This window comes from Oncorhynchus tshawytscha, linkage group LG12, assembly GCF_018296145.1.
Source record: "Oncorhynchus tshawytscha isolate Ot180627B linkage group LG12, Otsh_v2.0, whole genome shotgun sequence".
Taxonomy (NCBI): domain Eukaryota; kingdom Metazoa; phylum Chordata; class Actinopteri; order Salmoniformes; family Salmonidae; genus Oncorhynchus; species Oncorhynchus tshawytscha.
In genome coordinates, this window is record NC_056440.1 from 9,942,550 (window position 1) to 9,964,323 (window position 21,774).

Consider the following 21,774-nt stretch of genomic DNA (forward strand, 5'->3'; position numbering starts at 1 on the left):
GTCCCATGTAATGTAGTCTAAGTGGTAACAATGAGGCAAAATCCAGCCTTAGTATTTTTCTGGGACATTCATTTATTTTCTTTAGCGTGTTTCATTTAGCAGCCACGTGTCATCTATTTTTCAAGATAATGTGGGTCTTGAGCTATTTAAATACTTGTTCTGTTTTGAAGAACAAACATCAAACATTGGGAAAATTCATATCTTGCAGTAAAACAGTAAATAAGTTCTTCATTACAAGAGAAGACAGGTTAAATGTTAAAAAGGTTTAATGTTATTGTATTTAGAAAATAGTCCTGATCATATAGGCCTAGATGATATCCAAAACAACAATAAAAACTTAAATTTATACATTTTCACTAATTAAAACTGTAAAGTCATGTCCTTCTACACACAATACCTAAACTAATTCTAATCTGGGTGGTACATTTGTATTTCGGATGGAATCAAGGCATTAGAATGAACTAGAGGCCTCCAAAATATAGGTTGATCGCCAACATTTTTCAAACCCTGCCCGGGGAGGCCTGGCTACTGGCTACTTTTTCTATTTTGCTGGCTATTCCAGGTGTTTGCTGAAAACACTGGCTTTAACTTATTTACAGGTATTAAATTATAAAACAAAGATACATACATTTCAACAAACTCATACCTGAAACTCCCAGAATAGAATTTGACCGTGAACGCAGACGATTCCGAGGAGAATTTAACTTTCCAAACAATGAAGAACAGCAGAAATATTATCCTGGCTCATCCTAAACCATCGACTCAGCTAGCTCCCTATCGATGTACTTCAATCTGAACTCTCTGACTGTTGTTCTGACAGTATCTGTCCCTCCAGAACATTCCACTATAAATATGTTTCTCTCCATAGTTCCACACAGGCCCGTTGGCCCATCAGGACTGAGATCTCCCAGCAGTGAATGAAAAAAAGAGCAGAGCTCAACCACTGATAGTCAGTCTAGAGGAAGAACTCTTACTCTCTAAAAGTAATCCCTGTCTACTATGCCTCCAAAACAGTCTGTAGCCCAGGAACATCACCAGACAGAGACACTGACCACTGATCAGTCTAATGCCTGATGTCCATGGACTAATTGAAAAGGCACACTATAGGCCTGACCTTAACAGTGGTGTGCTGGCTTGGATATTTTATTTTCGTATTGTCCTTTCCAGCATGATTCCAGAAACTATGGTGGATACATATCCAGGCCAGACCAGTCCAGCTCTATTGTGTGAATCAAACACAAGATTTAGTTTTGGAGAAATAAGACATCAGAGAGATGCCCACTAACTTCTGTTTTAGCCATAGAGGTAGAATGACTGGAGCAATGCCCCTCAGACCATAGCAATGTGACAGGATCACTCACGGGAACACTCAACATGGCCGCCGGTCCATCCAGCACAGAACATCGACTGGAACGGGATCCTCATTGTAGAAACTATATTTCTATGGTTTTAGCTGTGTTTGGCTCGACCATTGAAACAAAATCTTTTTAAATTTTTTATCCTGGATAAAATTGAGGGAACCAGAATAAAGAATCCTGGGTTTGGACTAATTTCCATTGAAATAAGAGTGGTTGCATGTGTCTGTTGTTTACAATGGCTATATCATGTTTAACTAGCCATCTTTATTTGAAAAAGAAACAAGCTGTTCATTCATGATGGTGTTTCTCAATAGGTCCCAACAGGTTTATCATAACAGGTTATAACTGCTCAATTAGACATGTTTGATCACAATAAGATGGTACTTGTTTAGAAATGAATAGAGGTAAACTCCAAACCTGAAGAAGGAATCAGGAAGGAACTTCAGTTGTAACGAGAACGTAATCATAACCAACTGCAACGTTTTCCTTTTCCTTCAGTTACAGACAAGACCGACACATCCGTTCGCGTGTGTATTCACATACACATTCACACAAATAAAACACTGTATCATCGATGTATACAATTAATGTCCTCTATATTATATCACAGACTTATATGAACGTTATGGTATTTTAGTGGTATTGGTGCATAAATCCATTTGGTTCTGTTTCCGGGCTGAATCCTAACTTGAAATCTAGGTACACAAGATGTTTAACTTTTTTTTCCCCAGACCTGTGATTAAGTACATGGATGTAGTATGCTGTGTAGGAGAATGGACAAGATGGGACAGACATCGGAGGTGGTACCCTACTTCCTATATAGTGCACTACCTTTGGCTCTATAGGGAATTGGGACGTGGCCAGGTCAGGAGTGTACTAGTGTGGTCAGGTCCAGGTTCATGTTGTAGATGATAGAGAACTCTCTAGAGAGGAGCTGGTGGAGAGCGATGCCGTCGTGGTAGTAGACCCAGCGCTCTCCTGTCCAGTCGTAACGCTTCGGACCACTGGAGGACAGAGAGAGGCACAGAGAGGGGGATATCAGGCTAGGGTTGAAAACACCTAAATCACTATGAACAACACCTAAATAGCTATGAACAAACACCTAAATAGCAATGAACAAACACCTAAATAGCAATGAACAAACACCTAAATAGCAATGAACAACACCTGAATAGCAATGAACAACACCTAAATATCAAATCAAATCAAAATCAAATCAAATTTTATTTGTCACATACACATGGTTAGCAGATGTTAATGCGAGTGTAGCGAAATGCTTGTGCTTCTAGTTCCGACAATGCAGTAATAACGAGCAAGTAATCTAACTAACAATTCCAAAAAAAACTACTGTCATACACAGTGTAAGGGGATAAAGAATATGTACATAAGGATATATGAATGAGTGATGGTACAGAGCAGCATAGGCAAGATACAGTAGATGATATCGAGTACAGTATATACATATGAGATAAGTATGTAAACCAAGTGGCATAGTTAAAGTGGCTAGTGATACATGTATTACATAAGGATGCAGTCGATGATATAGAGTACAGTATCAACGTATGCATATGAGATGAACAATGTAGGGTAAGTAACATTATATAAGGTAGCATTGTTTAAAGTGGCTAGTGATATATTTACATCATTTCCCATCAATTCCCATGATTAAAGTGGCTGGAGTAGAGTCAGTGTCATTGACAGTGTGTTGGCAGTAGCCACTCAATGTTAGTGGTGGCTGTTTAACAGTCTGATGGCCTTGAGATAGAAGCTGTTTTTCAGTCTCTCGGTCCCAGCTTTGATGCACCTGTACTGACCTCGCCTTCTGGATGACAGCGGGGTGAACAGGCAGTGGCTCAGGTGGTTGATGTCCTTGATGATCTTTATGGCCTTCCTGTAGCATCGGGTGGTGTAGGTGTCCTGGAGGGCAGGTAGTTTGCCCCCGGTGATGCGTTGTGCAGACCTCACTACCCTCTGGAGAGCCTTACGGTTGAGGGCGGTGCAGTTGCCATACCAGGCGGTGATACAGCCCGCCAGGATGCTCTCGATTGTGCATCTGTAGAAGTTTGTGAGTGCTTTTGGTGACAAGCCGAATTTCTTCAGCCTCCTGAGGTTGAAGAGGCGCTGCTGCGCCTTCCTCACGATGCTGTCTGTGTGAGTGGACCAATTCAGTTTGTCTGTGATGTGTATGCCGAGGAACTTAAAACTTGCTACCCTCTCCACTACTGTTCCATCGATGTGGATGGGGGTGTTCCCTCTGCTGTTTCCTGAAGTCCACAATCATCTCCTTAGTTTTGTTGACGTTGAGTGTGAGGTTATTTTCCTGACACCACACTCCGAGGGCCCTCACCTCCTCCCTGTAGGCCGTCTCGTCGTTGTTGGTAATCAAGCCTACCACTGTTGTGTCGTCCGCAAACTTGATGATTGAGTTGGAGGCGTGCATGGCCACGCAGTCGTGGGTGAACAGGGAGTACAGGAGAGGGCTCAGAACGCACCCTTGTGGGGCCCCAGTGTTGAGGATCAGCGGGGAGGAGATGTTGTTGCCTACCCTCACCACCTGGGGGCGGCCCGTCAGGAAGTCCAGTACCCAGTTGCACAGGGCGGGGTCGAGACCCAGGGTCTCGAGCTTGATGACGAGCTTGCAGGGTACTATGGTGTTGAATGCCGAGCTGTAGTCGATGAACAGCATTCTCACATAGGTATTCCTCTTGTCCAGATGGGTTAGGGCAGTGTGCAGTGTGGTTGAGATTGCATCGTCTGTGGACCTATTTGGGCGGTAAGCAAATTGGAGTGGGTCAAGGGTGTCAGGTAGGGTGGAGGTGATATGGTCCTTGACTAGTCTCTCAAAGCACTTCATGATGACGGATGTGAGTGCTACGGGCGGTAGTCGTTTAGCTCAGTTACCTTAGCTTTCTTGGGAACAGGAACAATGGTGGCCCTCTTGAAGCATGTGGGAACAGCAGACTGGTATAGGGATTGATTGAATATGTCCGTAAACACACCGGCCAGCTGGTCTGCGCATGCTCTGAGGGCGCGGCTGGGGATGCCGTCTGGGCCTGCAGCCTTGCGAGGGTTAACACGTTTAAATGTCTTACTCACTTCGGCTGCAGTGAAGGAGAGACCGCATGTTTCCGTTGCAGGCCGTGTCAGTGGCACTGTATTGTCCTCAAAGCGGGCAAAAAGTTATTTAGTCTGCCTGGGAGCAAGACATCCTGGTCCGTGACTGGGCTGGGTTTCTTCCTGTAGTCTGTGATTGACTGTAGACCCTGCCACATACCTCTTGTGTCTGAGCCGTTGAATTGAGATTCTACTTTGTCTCTGTACTGGCGCTTAGCTTGTTTGATAGCCTTGCGGAGGGAATAGCTGCACTGTTTGTATTCAGTCATGTTACCAGACACCTTGCCCTGATTAAAAGCAGTGGTTCGTGCCTTCAGTTTCACACGAATGCTGCCATCAATCCACGGTTTCTGGTTAGGGAATGTTTTAATCGTTGCTATGGGAACGACATCTTCAACGCACGTTCTAATGAACTCGCACACCGTATCAGCGTATTCGTCAATGTTGTTGTCTGACGCAATACGAAACATCTCCCAGTCCACGTGATGGAAGCAGTCTTGGAGTGTGGAGTCAGCTTGGTCGGACCAGCGTTGGACAGACCTCAGCGTGGGAGCTTCTTGTTTTAGTTTCTGTCTGTAGGCAGGGATCAACAAAATGGAGTCGTGGTCAGCTTTTCCGAAAGGGGGCGGGGCAGGGCCTTATATGCGTCGCGGAAGTTAGAGTAACAATGATCCAGGGTCTTTCCACCCCTGGTTGCGCAATCGATATGCTGATAAAATTTAGGGAGTCTTGTTTTCAGATTAGCCTTGTTAAAATCCCCAGCTACAATGAATGCAGCCTCCGGATAAATCGTTTCCAGTTTGCAGAGAGTTAAATAAAGTTCGTTCAGAGCCATCGATGTGTCTGCTTGGGGGGGGGATATATACGGCTGTGATTATAATCGAAGAGAATTCTCTTGGTAGATAATGCGGTCTACATTTGATTGTGAGGAATTCTAAATCAGGTGAACAGAAGGATTTGAGTTCCTGTATGTTTCTTTCATCACACCATGTCACGTTGGCCATAAGACATACGCCCCCGCCCGTCTTCTTACCAGAAAGATGTTTGCTTCTGTCGGCGCGATGCGTGGAGAAACCCGCTGGCTGCACCGCTTCGGATTGCGTCTCTCCAGTTAGCCATGTTTCCGTGAAGCAAAGAACGTTACAGTCTCTGATGTCCCTCTGGAATGCTACCCTTGCTCGGATTTCATCAACCTTGTTGTCAAGAGACTGGACATTGGCAAGAAGAATGCTAGGGAGTGGTGCACGATGTGCCCGTCTCCGGAGTCTGACCAGAAGACCGCTTCGTTTCCCTCTTTTTCTGAGTCGTTTTTTTTTTTTTTTTTTTTTTGGTCGCTGCATGTGATCCACTCGGTTACACTGGTTGTAAGGCAGAACACAGGATCCGCATCGCGAAAAACATATTCTTGGTCGTACTGATGGTGAGTTGACGCTGATCTTATATTCAGTAGTTCTTCTCGGCTGTATGTAAAGAAACCTAAGATGACCTGGGGTACTAGTGTAAGAAATAACACGTAAAAAAACAAAAAACTGCATAGTTTCCTAGGAACGCGAAGCGAGGCGGCCATCTCTGTCGGCGCCGAAATATCTATGAACAACACCTAAATATCTATGAACAACACCTAAATATCTATGAACAACACCTAAATATCTATGAACAACACCTAAATATCTATGAACAACACCTAAATAGCGATGAACTGACTGGTCAAACATTTACTAGCACATAAATGTCTGAACTATTTTCAATCAAATGTACATAAATGTATGTAATAGTGAATCAAATGTACATAAAACGTATGTAATATATTATACTGAACAAAAATATAACTGCAACATGCTACAATTTTAAAGATTTTGCTGAGTTACAGTTTATATAAGGAAATCAGTAAATTGAAATAAATAAATTAGGCCCTAATCTATGGATTTCACATGACTGGGAATACAGATATGCATCTGTTGGTCACCCTTAAAAAAAATGGGCCTCAGAATCTCATCACGGTAAGTCTGTGCATTTAAATTGCCATCGATAAAATGCAATTGTTTTTTTGTCCATAGCTTATGCCTGCACATACCATGACCTCACCATATTGCAAACTGCTCACAAGAGCTCGCCCACACGACACCATACATATGGTCTGCGGTTGGAAGGCCGGTTGGACATGCTGCCAAATTCTCAAAAACCACATTGAAGGCAGCTTATGATAGAGAAAGGAATATTAAATTCTCTCTAGCAACAGCTCTGGTGGACATTCCAGCATGCCAATTGCACGCTCTCTAACAGCTTGAGACAGCTGTGGCATTGTGTTGGGTGACAAAACTGCACATTTTAGAGTGGCCTTATTGTCCCCAGCACAAGGTGTACCTGTGTAATGATCATGCTGTTTAATCAGCTTCTTGATAAGCCACACCTGTCAGGTGGATGGGTTATCTTGGCAAATAATAAATAACAGGGAAGTAAACAAATTTGAGAGAAATAAGCTTATTGTGCATATGAAAAATGTCTGGGATCTTTTATTTCTTATCAGCACTCTATACTCCTCTGTTAACTGGTCATGTCTGTGTGCCTGTCGCTAGACCCACTGGTTGATGCTTAAATATAAAACCCTCTTAGGCCTCACTCCCCCCTATCTGAGATATCTACTGCAGTCGTCATCCTCCACAAACAACACCCATTTTGCCAGTCACATTCTGTTAAAGGTCCCCACGGCACACACATCCCTGGGTCGCTCCTCTTTTCCGTTTGCTGCAGCTAGCAACTGGAACGAGCTGCAACAAACACTCAAACTGGACAGTTTTATCTCAATCTCTCCATTCAAAGACTCAAATCATGGACACTCTTACTGACAGTTGTGGCTACTTTACGTGATGTATTGTTGTCTCTACCTTCTTGCCCTTTGTGCTGTTGTCTGTGTCCAATAATGTTTGTACCATGTTGTGCTGCTGCCATGTTGTATTGTCATGCATGTGTTGCTGCTATGCTATGTTGTCATCTTAGGTTTCACTTTATGTAGTGTTGTGGTGTGGTGTCTCTTGTCATGTGGGTTTTGTCCTAGATTTTTATTTTAAATCCCAGCCCCCGTCCCCACAGGAGGCCTTTTGGTAGGCCGTCATTGTAAATAAATCTTGCCTAGTTAAATAAGGTGAAATAAAATAAAAACACATTTATTTCCGCTCATGAAACATGGGACCAACACTTTACATGTTGAGTTGATATTTTTTTGTCAGTGTAAATAAAATGTAATATATTAAATAAAAAGTACATCAAAGTATGTAATGGAGGGGCTTGTATATGTATTTTAACTACCAAATCAATTCAATCAAGCGTTGTACACAGCAGAAATAACCGTTCTGTCCAATTTCACAAACACAGACCTGGTAGGAGATGATAGCCAGATCTGTTTGTTAGGAGTCTGTTTGTTGATGACGTATGTCCCATGGTCTCCGCCCACCTTCACTGTCAACACACCACTCTGGTTAGGGAGGGAGAAAGAGAATAAAAATATGTTTGTTTTTTTAAACTGTTGAATTTGACTTCATATCTATGACTCATTCTAACTTAAGACAATATAGTATATGCAAGTAAGCCTTGTCTGATCTAGAATGACGCATAGGGCAGGAGCCTATCACCTGCTGCTTCTGTGGCATGAGGCAACAGAAGTACTGTACACCCCCTGGACAGGACGATAGTCTACAAGACAAGTCATCAGCAGGGTAGCCTAGTGGTTAGAGCGTTGGACTAGTAACCAGAAGGTTGCCAGTTCAAATCCCTGAGCTGACAAGGTACAAATCTGTCGTTCTGCCCCTGAACAGACAGTTAACCCACTGTTCCTAGGCCATCATTGAAAATAAGGTTTTGTTCTTAACTGACTTGCCTAGTTAAATAAAGGTAAAATAAAAATAAAAATCCCTCAGATACCTGACCACTGCTTCTTCAGTCTACCTACTGTAGCAGCATGTACATATTGGTTATTCAGCCAGACAGGATGCAGAGCGTGGCTGGCAGATATACAGCAGCAACACCGTTGTCCAATCTAACACGGCGGCAGCCTGCCAGGAGAGCGTCTGAACGCTACAAATCCTGAAATAATCACAGGAGTTCCAGTAACTGCTCTGCACACACAAACACACACACACACACACGCCTCACTGCTTAAATTAGGTTATATTTCTTTAATGTCACTGCTGTTTGATGGGATTTGCACAGCCATAACCCTCTCTTCCATCTCCTCCCTTCACCACTACTCCGCTCTTCCTCTAAAATATATAATTTCCCCATTCCTCTACATCCTTCTCACCCTTCTCTCTCCAAATATGCATACGTTGATACTGTACTCTATATCATCGACTGCATCCTTATGTAATACATGTATCACTAGCCACTTTAACTATGCCACTTGGTTTACATACTTCTCATATGTATATACTGTACTCGATATCATCTACTGTATCTTGCCTATGCTGCTCTGTACCATCACTCATTCATATATCCTTATGTACATATTCTTTATCCCCTTACACTGTGTATTACAGTAGTTTTTTTTTTTTAATTGTTAGTTAGATTACTTGCTCGTTATTACTGCATTGTCGGAACTAGAAGCACAAGCATTTCGCTACACTCGCATTAACATCTGCTAACCATGTGTATGTGACAAATAAAATTTGATTTGATTTGAAATCCCTCCTCTCATTTCCTCTTTCAAAATCCTTCCTCTCCTCTCCCCAGGCCAGAGTTGACCTCTAGGCTGCAGTGCTGCACTATTGGCTCATTAACAGGCGTTAATGAATATGTCCCACTCATTAAGGAGATTAAACAGAGTGTTGTGTGTCTGGGTTGTCATGGTAGAAATAATCCTATTTCTATGGGTGTTACAGAGAGGGTGGTAGACTGCATTCTATAATGGAGCATGAAGGATTCCATGGGAGAGGATTCCAGAACGGGCTGTTGAGGATTCCATAGTGATACGTCAGGGATATTGTACTCTACTGTAAAGCCCTTCAAACGGCCTCCTCTTTCAAGGACGAGAGGAAGAGCATTGTGATGTCATCCTGGTCAAACACACCATCTATAGTAATTGAATTCAAGTGCTGCGTGATAACAGTGGCGGTCAGTGGCTGTTCAAGATGAGGGAGGACAATCATTTGTTTCATGAGCACGGCCTTACTTCTATTACAGCATGTTGGATGACTGTCATTCATATTCCATTCATCCAGCTCAATGTAACATCAATGGGTTTAGGCTACTACATGATACTTGAATTGTCCCTATACCCATCATGATGTTGCTACAACCTGAATGAAAGATTACAATGTAGGTAAACACAGTTTGAGAGACATGTGAAGTGACAGATAGTGACATTCAATAGCGCCTTGCACACTCTTGCCTGCATCTAGCTGATATAGGGTGTAATCATTAGTGCAACAGTTGCAAACGAGAGTTTCTATTGGACAAATCCAGGTATGTTTATCCCTGTTTTGATCCGTTTGCTACCGTTTAAGTAATGTTTTTATTTTATTTTTCTAACAGAATCGGAGGAATGAATGCACCCCTGATCACAAGTAAACAGAGTTCACTCTCATAACCGCCACGTTGTATTCCTTCTCTTCCCTTGTGGACTTCAATGCACAAAACAACAGCTGTATGTGACCAGCCTACATTGTTGTCACCTTTTTAGCTGAAGTACCGTAATACTCAGCATAGCTAATAGAACTAACACGTTAGTAAACCCGCTACAATCGTGCAGTAACGTTAGTGTACAGTCTAGTAAGTAGTTACACAGTGCTAGCCAGCTGTAGCTTATGCTTTCAGTACTAGATTCAATTATCTGATCCTATGATTGGGTGGACAACATGTCAGTTCATGCTGCAAGAGCTCTGATAGGCTGGAGGGCGTCCTCTGGAAGTTGTCATAATTACTGTCAATGTACCCAGAGGAGGACGAAAGCTAGCTGTCCTCCGGCTACACCATGGTTCTACCCTACAGAGTGCTGTTGAGGCTACTGTAGACCTTCATTGCAAAACAGTGTGTTTTAATCAATTATTTGGTGACGTGACTATATTTAGTATTGTTTTACCTAAAATGTTGTAACTATTTTAATGTTTTTTTTTTTTTAATTTTTTTAAATCACTCGTACTGAGTGTGTACACTCAGTACGAGGGGTTAGTGTGTACACTCAGTACGAGGGGTTAGTTTCTTTCTTTTTACGCACCAACCTATTGGCAACAGGGACCTTGATCCAGGAGGGGATTGTATGTCTTTAGATAATCGTTGTGATTGGAGGATAGCTGTGAGGGTTATCGAATCAAGATCAACTTCTCAAGGTCATTAATGATAAAATGTTCATATTTGAAGACAGCAGAAAGGCTAGTCTCTTTGGCACATGACAAGCAGTGGAATATTTACTAAAGAGACTGGTACTCAGGCTAGAATGGCTCTGCTGTAACCAAGACGACAAGCAGTGGAATGTTAGCTAAAGAGACTGGTACTCAGACTAGAAGGACTCTGCTGTAACCAAGACGACAAGCAGTGGAATGTTAGCTAAAGAGACTGGTACTCAGACTAGAAGGACTCTGCTGTAACCAAGACGACAAGCAGTGGAATGTTAGCTAAAGAGACTGGTACTCAGACTAGAAGGACTCTGCTGTAACCAAGACGACAAGCAGTGGAATGTTAGCTAAAGAGACTGGTACTCAGATTAGAAGGACTCTGCTGTAACCAAGATGCTTGATGTTGACATCAAGCCACTTAGCTAGATATTTCTCAAACCAATGCATAGCTGGAGCCCTGAGCTAGATATAATTTATCTTAGATTTCTTATAGTTATACTTAACTCATATTTAGTTATAAGCAGTGGCTTAGCACGCACTCCCACAGACCCTGGGTACCCCCAACCCAAACAAATAGTTGGATTTTATAAAAATGTTCAAATGGTAATTGAAAACCATACTATTAAATGACCTCACAGGAGAGAGAGAGAGAGCGCTGTGCTGGGGAGGACGGAATGAGAGAGAGTGAGAAAGAAAGAGGACTATAGATATTTGTGGAGGATTTATCCCAGAGGAAATCTAACAGTGCCAACAAACACAGCTGTGGGACTGACAGGCATGCAGTCCAGTGTGTGACAACATAGCCAGTGAGCTGGTGTTAGGAGGAGACTGGGAGTGAGTGAGTGTGAATAGCCTTGTTAGGCTGTCTCCTCCTAACACCAGCTCAATGTCTACATTGTCAGACACTGGACTGCATGCCTGTCAGTCCCACAGCTGTGTTTGTCCTCTCCAGAGTATATACACCCCCCCTCCCCAAGTGAAATAGATCAACAAAACTGAAGTAACCAAAACTGAACAGTAAACATTACACTCACAAAAGTGGCTATGTACAAAAGGACAAATACATCAACATACAGTGCATTCAGAAAGTATTCAGACCCCTTGTCCACATTGTTACGTTACAGCCTTATTCTAAAATAAAATATCAAATATATACAAACACAAAAACAAATTAAAACACACAATACCCCATAATGACAAAGAGAAAACAGGTTATCTTTGAAAATTTGTGAAAAATAAAAAACTGAAATACCTTATTTACATAAGTTCAGACCATTTACTATGTGAATGTAAATGGAGCTCAGGTGCATCCTGTTTCCATTCATCCTTGATGTTTCTACAACTCGATTGGTGTCCACCTGTGGTAAATTCCACTGATTGGATAGGATTTGGAAAGACACACCTGTATGTATGAGGTCAAACAGTTGACAGTATACACAGCAAAAACACAGCAAAAACCAAGCCATGAGGTCGAAGGGATTGTCCATAAAGCACAGATCTGGGGAAGGGTACCAAAACATTTCTACAGCGTTGAAGGTCCCAAACAACATAGTGGCCTCCAACATTCTTAAATGGAAGTTTGGAACCACCAAGACTCTTCCTAGAGCTGGGGGCCCTGCCAAACTGAGCAATCAGGGGAGAAGGGACTTGGTAAGGGAGGTTACCAAGAACCCGATGGTAACTCTGACAGAACTCCAGAGTTCCTCAGTGGAGATGTTTGTCCTTCTGGAAGGTTCTCCCATCTCTGCAGCACTCCACCAATCAGACCTTTATGATAGAGGCCAGAAGGAAGCCACTCCTCAGTAAAAGGGACACGACAGCCCGCTTAGAGTTTGCCAAAAGGCACCTAAAGGACTGACTGTGAGAAACAAGATTCTCTGGTCTGATGAAACCAAGATTGAACTATTTGGCCTGAATGCAAAGTGTCACGTCTGGAGGAAACCTGGCACCATCCCTACAGTGAAGCATGTTGGTGGCTGCATCATGCTGTGGGGATGTTTTTCAGTGGAAGGGACTGGGAGACTAGTCTGGATCGAGGGAAAGATGAACAGAGCAAAGTACAGAGAGAGAACCTGCTCCAGAGTGCTCAGGACCTCAGACTGGGGCGAAGGTTCACTTTCCAACAGGACAACAACCCTAAGCACACAGCCAAGACAACACAGAAGTGGCTTTGGGACAAGTATCTGAATGTCCTTGAGTGGCCCAGCCAGAGTCTGGACTTGATCACGATCAAACATCTCTGGAGAGACCTGAAAGTAGCTGTGCAGCGACACTTCCCATCCAACCTGACAGAGCTTGAGAGGATCTGCAGAGAAGAATGGGAGGAACTCCCCAAATACAGATGTGCCAAGCTTGTAGCGTCATACCCAAGAAGACTCAAGGCCAATTGCTGTCACAGGTGCTTCAACAAAGTGCTTGAGTAAAGGGTCTGAGTACTTATGTAAATGTTATATCATTTCTTAATATTTTTTATACAATTGCAAAAATGTCTAAAAACCTGTTTTTGCTTTGTCATTATGGGTTATTGTGTGTAGATTGATGAGGGGAAAAAAACGATTTCATCCATTTTAGAATAAGGCTGTAACGTAACAAAATGTGGATAAAGTCAAGGGGACTGAATACTTTCTGATTGCACTGTAAATATGGGTTGTATTTACAATGGTGTTTGTTATTCACTGGTTGCCCTTTTCTTGTGGCAATAGGTTACAAATCTTGCTGCTGTGATGGCACACTGTGGTATTTCACGCAATAGATATGGGAATTTATCAAAATTGTATTTGTTTTCAAATTGTGGGTCTGTGTAATGAGAGAAATATGTGTCTCGAATACGGTCATACATTTGGCAGGAAGTGCAGCTCAGTTTCCACCTAATTTTGTGGTCAGTGTGCACACAGCCGGTCTTCTCGAGAGCCAGGTCTACCTATGGCAGGCTCTCTCAATAGCAAGGCTCACTGAGTCTGTACATAGTCAAAGCTTTCCTGAATGTTGAGTCAGTCACAGTGGTCAGGTATTTTGCCACTGTGTACTCTCTGTTTAGGGCCAAATAGGTTTCCAGTTTTCTATGTTTTTGGTAAATTCTTTTCAATGTGTCAAGTAATTATATATTTTTCACTCATTATTTGGTTGGGTCTAATTGTGTTGCTGTCCTGGGGCTCTGTGGGGTCTGTTTATGTTCATGAACAGAGCCCCAGGACCAGCTTGTTTAGGGGGCTCTTCTCCAGGTTCATTTCTCTGTAAGGGAAAGGTGGATACCTAGTCAGTTGTACAACAGAAAGGGGGATACCTAGTCAGTTGTACAACAGAAAGGGGGATACCTAGTCAGTTGTACAACAGAAAGGGAAAGGGGGATACCTAGTCAGTTATACAACTGAATGCATTCAACTGAAATGTGTCTTCCACATTTAACCCCTCTGAATCAGAGAGGTGCAGGGGGCTGACATAATCAACATCCACGTCTTCGGTGCCCCAGGGAACAGTGGGTCAACTGCCTTGCTCTGGGGCAGAACGACAGATTTTTACCTTGTCAGCTCTGGACTTTGACATTTTCATTACTGACCCAACGTTCTAACCACTAGGCTACCTGCTCTGTAGGTGATGGCTTTGTTATGGAAGGTTTGGAAATCGCCTCCTTTTAAATGGTTGTAGAATTGAACGGCTCTTATTTGGATTTTGATAATTAATTAGAGGGTATCGGCCTAATTCTGCTCTGCATGCATTATTTGGTATTTTACATTGATATACAGTATGTGGCTGTTTTTGCTGCATTATATTTAGAACATTTAATTTTGGGGTTTAGAAAAATGTTTGCTAAATGCTAACTCCCATTCGTATAAGCTGGTAGCGTTGCTAGCATACAGATGGAGGTAGTCAGTCATTTTTAACTATTGCAGTTGATTGGTGACGATAACATGAACATGTATTGGGGTTGACATCTATACAGCATTATACTCCGGTTTTTACCTCAAGTACACATATTTACAATAGCCTAAATGTAAGCTAATTTTGATGTCAGTCAATGAGGAGATTCGGGATCTATTACACCACGGGTGGACGCATGGGTGACGATTGTTTTGGTCGAATTCCATCAACCTCTTTACCTCACGTATTGGAAACACTTGTCTTTATAACACACTCAGTGGACTCATAAACTGTACTGGTAGAGGCAAGATGTCCCCTAGAAGCAGTGATGCCGACAAACACACATCAGCAGTCTGCCAGCCAGACAGTTCTCTGGGCATCAATAGATCCTCTAGCTGTCTGGTACAGCACTGACCCAGGTCAAGAGGTCAGCTCAATATCACCATGAACACACTTTTTTTTTGCCATAATGTCAGACCAATTTACTCCCATGGACACACACACACACACACAGCCATCAGTGTATTGACGTGGTGTTTAGTGCCCTGGGCATGTCTGATGATTTGAGGACACTACAATCATTATTTCCTCCCGTGACCTTTGCCCTCAGGAAGTAATTGGCCTGCACATAACAGCACCATTGATTGCCATCCTATCCTACAGCTCTAATGACTCATGGATCCCTAATAGACATACACTCATCATTCACAACCAGACACACAGACCCAGAACTACTCATTATTCACAAATATTATTTTCTGATGAAGAACTCAGGGTAAATGCTGCAAATAGGATTGTCAAACTTCCAATGGAATGACATGTGAGTCAACAGCTACCCCTAGTGGACAAACGAGAGGAGTGCAGAAACAGAGAGGTACTGGTACAGTATGTACAGTATTTCCCTGGACTTAACAGAGAAGACAACATATTTTTGTCATTTAGTAGATGATCTTACATTTAGTATACAATCAGAAGCCTACTGCTTAGAGAGAAGACAACGTGGTGCGTACTGACAGAGAAGACAACGTGGTGCGTACTGACAGAGAAGACAACGTGGTGCGTACTGACAGAGAAGACAACGTGGTGCGTACTGACAGAGAAGACAACGTGGTGTGTACTGACAGAGAAGACAACGTGGTGTGTACTGACAGAGAAGACAACGTGGTGTGTACTGACAGAGAAGACAACGTGGTGTGTACTGACAGAGAAGACAACGTGATGTGTACTGACAGAGAAGACAACGTGGTGTGTACTGACAGAGAAGACAACGTGGTGTGTACTGACAGAGAAGACAACGTGGTGTGTACTGACAGAGAAGACAACGTGGTGTGTACTGACAGAGAAGACAACGTGGTGTGTACTGACAGAGAAGACAACGTGGTGTGTACTGACAGAGAAGACAACGTGGTGTGTACTGACAGAGAAGACAACGTGGTGTGTACTGACAGAGAAGACAACGTGGTGTGTACTGACAGAGAAGACAACGTGGTGTGTACTGACAGAGAAGACAACGTGGTGTGTACTGACAGAGAAGACAAGGTGGTGTGTACTGACAGAGAAGACAAGGTGGTGTGTACTGACAGAGAAGACAAGGTGGTGTGTACTGACAGAGAAGACAACGTGGTGTGTACTGACAGAGAAGACAACGTGGTGTGTACTGACAGAGAAGACAACGTGGTGTGTACTGACAGAGAAGACAACGTGGTGTGTACTGACAGAGAAGACAACGTGGTGTGTACTGACAGAGAAGACAACGTGGTGTGTACTGACAGAGAAGACAACGTGGTGTGTACTGACAGAGAAGACAACGTGGTGTGTACTAACAGAGAACAACGTGGTGTGTACTGACAGAAGACAACGTGGTGTGTACTAACAGAGAACAACGTGGTGTGTACTAACAGAGAACAACGTGGTGTGTACTGACAGAGAAGACAACGTGGTGTGTACTAACAGAGAAGACAACGTGGTGTGTACTGACAGAGAACAACGTGGTGTGTACTGACAGAGAACAACGGGTGTGTACTGACAGAGAACAACGTGGTGTGTACTGACAGAGAAACAACGTGGTGTGTACTGACAGAGAACAACGTGGTGTGTACTGACAGAGAACAACGTGGTGTGTACTAACAGAGAAGACAACGTGGTGTGTACTAACAGAGAAGACAACGTGGTGTGTACTAACAGAGAAGACAACGTGGTGTGTACTGACAGAGAAGACAACGTGGTGTGTACTGACAGAGAAGACAACGTGGTGTGTACTGACAGAGAAGACAACGTGGTGTGTACTGACAGAGAAGACAACGTGGTGTGTACTGACAGAGAAGACAACGTGGTGTGTACTAACAGAGAACAACGTGGTGTGTACTGACAGAGAAGACAACGTGGTGTGTACTGACAGAGAACAACGTGGTGTGTACTGACAGAGAAGACAACGTGGTGTGTACTGACAGAGAAGACAACGTGGTGTGTACTGACAGAGAAGACAACGTGGTGTGTACTCACAGAAAAGAGAACATCAAACTCCGGCCCTGCTAGTGGTCCATCCATCAGATCCTCAAAGTAGTCAGCCAACGAATCCAGAGTCTCATCTGCCAGTTTCTCATAGGCTGCCTCGCTGATCTCACTGGAGAGGGATAAACACACTGGGTCAGAATGAGGGTCAACAAACATCTGAGGCTGAATTTGATGTGAACTGTATTTGACATGAGAACAGAATGTCCACTGAAAAAAATGAGTTAGCCCATCCACAAAGTGAGTTAGCCCATCCACAAAGTGAGTTAGCCCATCCACAAAGTGAGTTAGCCCATCCACAAAGTGAGTTAGCCCATCCACAAAGTGAGTTAGCCCATCCACAAAGTGAGTTAGCCCATCCACAAAGTGAGTTAGCCCATCCACAAAGTGAGTTAGCCCATCCACAAAGTGAAGCAAATAGACTATAGCCTACTGTAGGCCTACATATTATAGTAGAGATTAATACTGCAGTTACAAAATCCTTCCTGTTGCCACGAGGAGCTTCTCAAGAGATTAAATGGGATGTGTCATCGATGGTGATGCTATACTTTGCTAGCACTCCTCTAGTCTCCCATAGTACCTTTACCTTATCTGAACAGCGTTTTCCTCTGTACGTACTGGTGAAGTAACATGTAGGACTCTCCTCTGTTCTCCTCCTCCAGGTCTGCTATCAAGCCACTGTGGCAGAAATACACAGGTAGGGATATCATTGCATAGTCAAATTCTGTGGCAAATCATTTTTTATCAGTATGCTATCATAGTTCCCTAGAGCACCAGACAGTTGGCAGTCACCAACCCTGGTACTGGATCTTACACAGCGTGTGCAGGCTTTTGTTCCTGCCCAGCATCACCAACATCTGTTCAACCACTGGCTTGATGATTAGTTAGTTTAATCATGTGTTATTAGTGCTGGCGGGAACAAAAATCCCCCTCACCCTGTTGCTCTCCAGGACCAGAGTTGATGACCACTACCCAAGGTGATATACACCTGGCCAGCTTCTCCCTAGTCACGAAATGTAGCGAGGCCTTCAAAGTGTAATCAATGCCACGCACATTTACATTAAAATCATGTCATAAAAAAGGAATGTCCCTTGTCTGTTACAAAATGTTGAATCTTACTCTGCCAACTAGTAAGTACATTTACCTTTGATGAACTCAGGGCACTCCTCGAGATCACATGCTTAGATGTGTCATTTGGTGCAGACCGAGTTCTCAGACAGCGAGAGTTTCCCAGGTGCTGAAAATAAGAGAAGGCAATAACTGTTATTGCATCATGTATGCATGATTCAGCTGATAAACAACACCCATATATTTAAAGGTGTTGTATTTTTGGGGGGACATTGTAATTTCAGAAAATGTCCATACATCTGCAGCAATCGTGAAATAGTGTTTCACAGTATTATTTTTGTTTATATGAGAAAACAATCACTGAATAGTGAAGGGACTCATTGTAACATATATAAATAGCTGCGAAATATATTTTCATTAACAAAAATATATAATATTTACAGCAGTTTGAAGCAGGTGGAACAAAACCGAAAGTAAAAGCACAAGTCATTCAAAACAAATCTTACTTTCGGTTTTGTTCCACCAACTTCAAACTGCTGTAAATATTATTTATTTTTGTTAATGAAAATATATTTCGCAGCTATTTAAATATGTCACAATGAGTCCCTTCACTGTTCAGTGATTGTTTTCTCATTTCAACTTAAATTGAGCGAACAGTGTAGAATCTTAGGAAATGATTAGGCGAATATCACAACACTGGCGGGGTAAGTAACTTAATACCGTGAAACAATATTATTCCACTATTACTGAAAATATTATGGACATTTTCTGAAATTACAATACTAAATCCCCCCCAACCCCAAATCCTGTGTGGCATCTTTAAAATCGGTAAGTTTACTTTCCTATCGATATTTTGTCTTAAATGTGACATTTCCAACAGCCATAAGGACGAACCAACTAGACAAACGGTAGGTTTAAATTAGATTTGCCAAAAGTAAATCTCCCATTATCGCCCATCTATTTGGCAGCTATAATCTTGCTCGCTAACGTTAGCTGTTACACAATGTTTCAAAACATAACTAGCGGCGTGGCAAACATGACATTACCTCATTAGACAGATGTCTGATCCCTTGTACACGTGTCGTCGTTCTCTGCTGTAGTCTATAGCTCTGGTCGCGTATGAATGGATAAATACATAGTTTTTTAATGGATAACCTCTGCATTTTTCGCCTTTCAGTGCTGCTGATCTTGTTATCAACTTGATTGTTTATGTCTGTTCGGAAACCTTCTACTCATGTCTGTTTGGCGGTTTACCACAGCCAAAAAGTCATAAACCCAGTCTAGTTCTACAATGTCTCTTCCTAAAATGTGATTTTAACCCTAACCTTAACACACTGCTAACCTTATGCTTAACCTTATCCTTAACTTATGACCAAAAAGCAAATGTTTGTTTCAAGCATTTCTGTGATTATAACCCATATTGACTTTGTGGCTATGGTAACTAGTGTTAAAACCTATTTGGCCACACCGTTATGGCGCATTACCGCCACCTGCCAGGCTGGAGTGGGATGGCACATTAGAGAACTGTCTCCTTTCTTACCGTATGCACCGAAATAGCAGGGCCTGGTTTCCCAAAAGCATCAAAGGGTGTTTTCACACTTGGTTCCTTTCAGACAATTTTGGTGAACTCAGTGCGGTTCGCATATTTTTTGTGTGCATCGTGAACACTCCAAAATAACTCAAACCCCTCGAAAGAGCCCTCGATGTGAGACCATATCGAGTGGTGGTCTGAGTTCGGTTCGTTTTAATTCCGAGGTCCGGTTAACTTTTTCAAGACAATGTAAACGCAAAACTCCCCAGGTTCACTTGTCATTATTCCCGCACCACACTCTAGACTACTGCAATACCGTTTCCCCTGCTAAAAACCATCACATTGGTGCCACATAAGAGAGATGATGTGCAGGTTCACAGAAAATAAAATATGTGCTGTTTTTGGATATTGATTAGCGATTGTCAAAGTCGCACAGAAATTTCAAAATGTTTGTAGTTTTTAGTTCAGATTATTTGTTTGCAATATGTGATCTATAGGCTAAGAGAGCTTCGTCAGCTGTTTAATGATTGTGGGGTTTGAATAGTATGTGGTGAGAATCACAACATAGGGTACAAAATATATTATAGCTCTTAAAAGGGCAGTACCTACCTTGTGTGTGCAATTTTCAATTACAGCATTATCTATTCTGCAGTTATTCTATTGCTGTTTATTCTGTTTTCAATCATGTTACATGTTAAAAGTATATTTTGATTACAATTATTATGTCTAATATTTTAACTAAATACAATCGATTAGTTTCCAAACTATAAATACATATACAGTGCCTTGCAAAAGTATTCGGCCCCCTTGAACTTTGCGACCTTTTGCCACATTTCAGGCTTCAAACATAAAGATATAAAACTGTATTTTTTTGTGAAGAATCAAGAACAAGTGGGACACAATCATGAAGTGGAACGACATTTATTGGATATTTCAAACTTTTTTAACAAATCAAAAGCTGAAAAATTGGGCGTGCAAAATTATTCAGCCCCTTTACTTTCAGTGCAGAAAACTCTCTCCAGAAGTTCAGTGAGGATCTCTGAATGATCCAATGTTGACCTAAATGACTAATGATGATAAATGCAATCCACCTGTGTGTAATCAAGTCTCCGTATAAATGCACCTGCACTGTGATAGTCTCAGAGGTCTGTTAAAAGCGCAGAGAGCATCATGAAGAACAAAGAACACACCAGGCAGGTCCGAGATACTGTTGTGAAGAAGTTTAAAGTCGGATTTGGATACAAATAGATTTCCCAAGCTTTAAACATCCCAAGGAGCACTGTGCAAGCGATAATATTGAAATGGAAGGAGTATCAGACCACTGCAAATCTACCAAGACCTGGCCGTCCCTCTAAACTTTCAGCTCATACAAGGAGAAGACTGATCAGAGATGCAGCCAAGAGGCCCATGATCACTCTGGATGAACTGCAGAGATCTACAGCTGAGGTGGGAGACTCTGTCCATAGGACAACAATCAGTCGTATATTGCACAAATCTGGCCTTTATGGAAGAGTGGCAAGAAGAAAGCCATTTCTTAAAGATATCCATAAAAAGTGTTGTTTAAAGTTTGCCACAAGCCACCTGGGAGACACACCAAACATGTGGAAGAAGGTGCTCTGGTCAGATGAAACCAAAATTGAACTTTTTGGCAACAATTCAAAACATTATGTTTGGCGTAAAAGCAACACAGCTCATCACCCTGAACACACCATCCCCACTGTCAAACATGGTGGTGGCAGCATCATGGTTTGGGCCTGCTTTTCTTCAGCAGGGACAGGGAAGATGGTTAAAATTGATGGGAAGATGGATGGAGCCAAATGCAGGACCATTCTGGAAGAAAACCTGATGGAGTCTGCAAAAGACCTGAGACTGGGACGGAGATTTGTCTTCCAACAAGACAATGATCCAAAACATAAAGCAAAATCTACAATGGAATGGTTCAAAAATAAACATATCCAGGTGTTAGAATGGCCAAGTCAAAGTCCAGACCTGAATCCAATCGAGAATC

At 42.5% G+C, this 21,774-nt stretch overlaps 1 protein-coding gene across 1 annotated transcript; it reads right to left on the reverse strand.

Annotated features, from left to right (window-relative positions):
• Positions 1 to 52: 52 nt before the first annotated feature.
• fxn (frataxin) lies at positions 53 to 19,636 on the reverse strand. The gene is made up of 6 exons (XM_042331304.1): positions 19,282 to 19,636; positions 18,312 to 18,404; positions 17,754 to 17,845; positions 17,159 to 17,279; positions 7,847 to 7,944; positions 53 to 2,362 (listed from the first exon to the last, which is right to left on the reverse strand). The coding sequence occupies exons 1-6, from the start codon at positions 19,396 to 19,398 to the stop codon at positions 2,224 to 2,226; spliced, it is 660 nt and encodes a 219-aa protein (XP_042187238.1). The 5' UTR covers positions 19,399 to 19,636; the 3' UTR covers positions 53 to 2,223.
• Between the last annotated feature and the right edge of the window lie 2,138 nt (positions 19,637 to 21,774).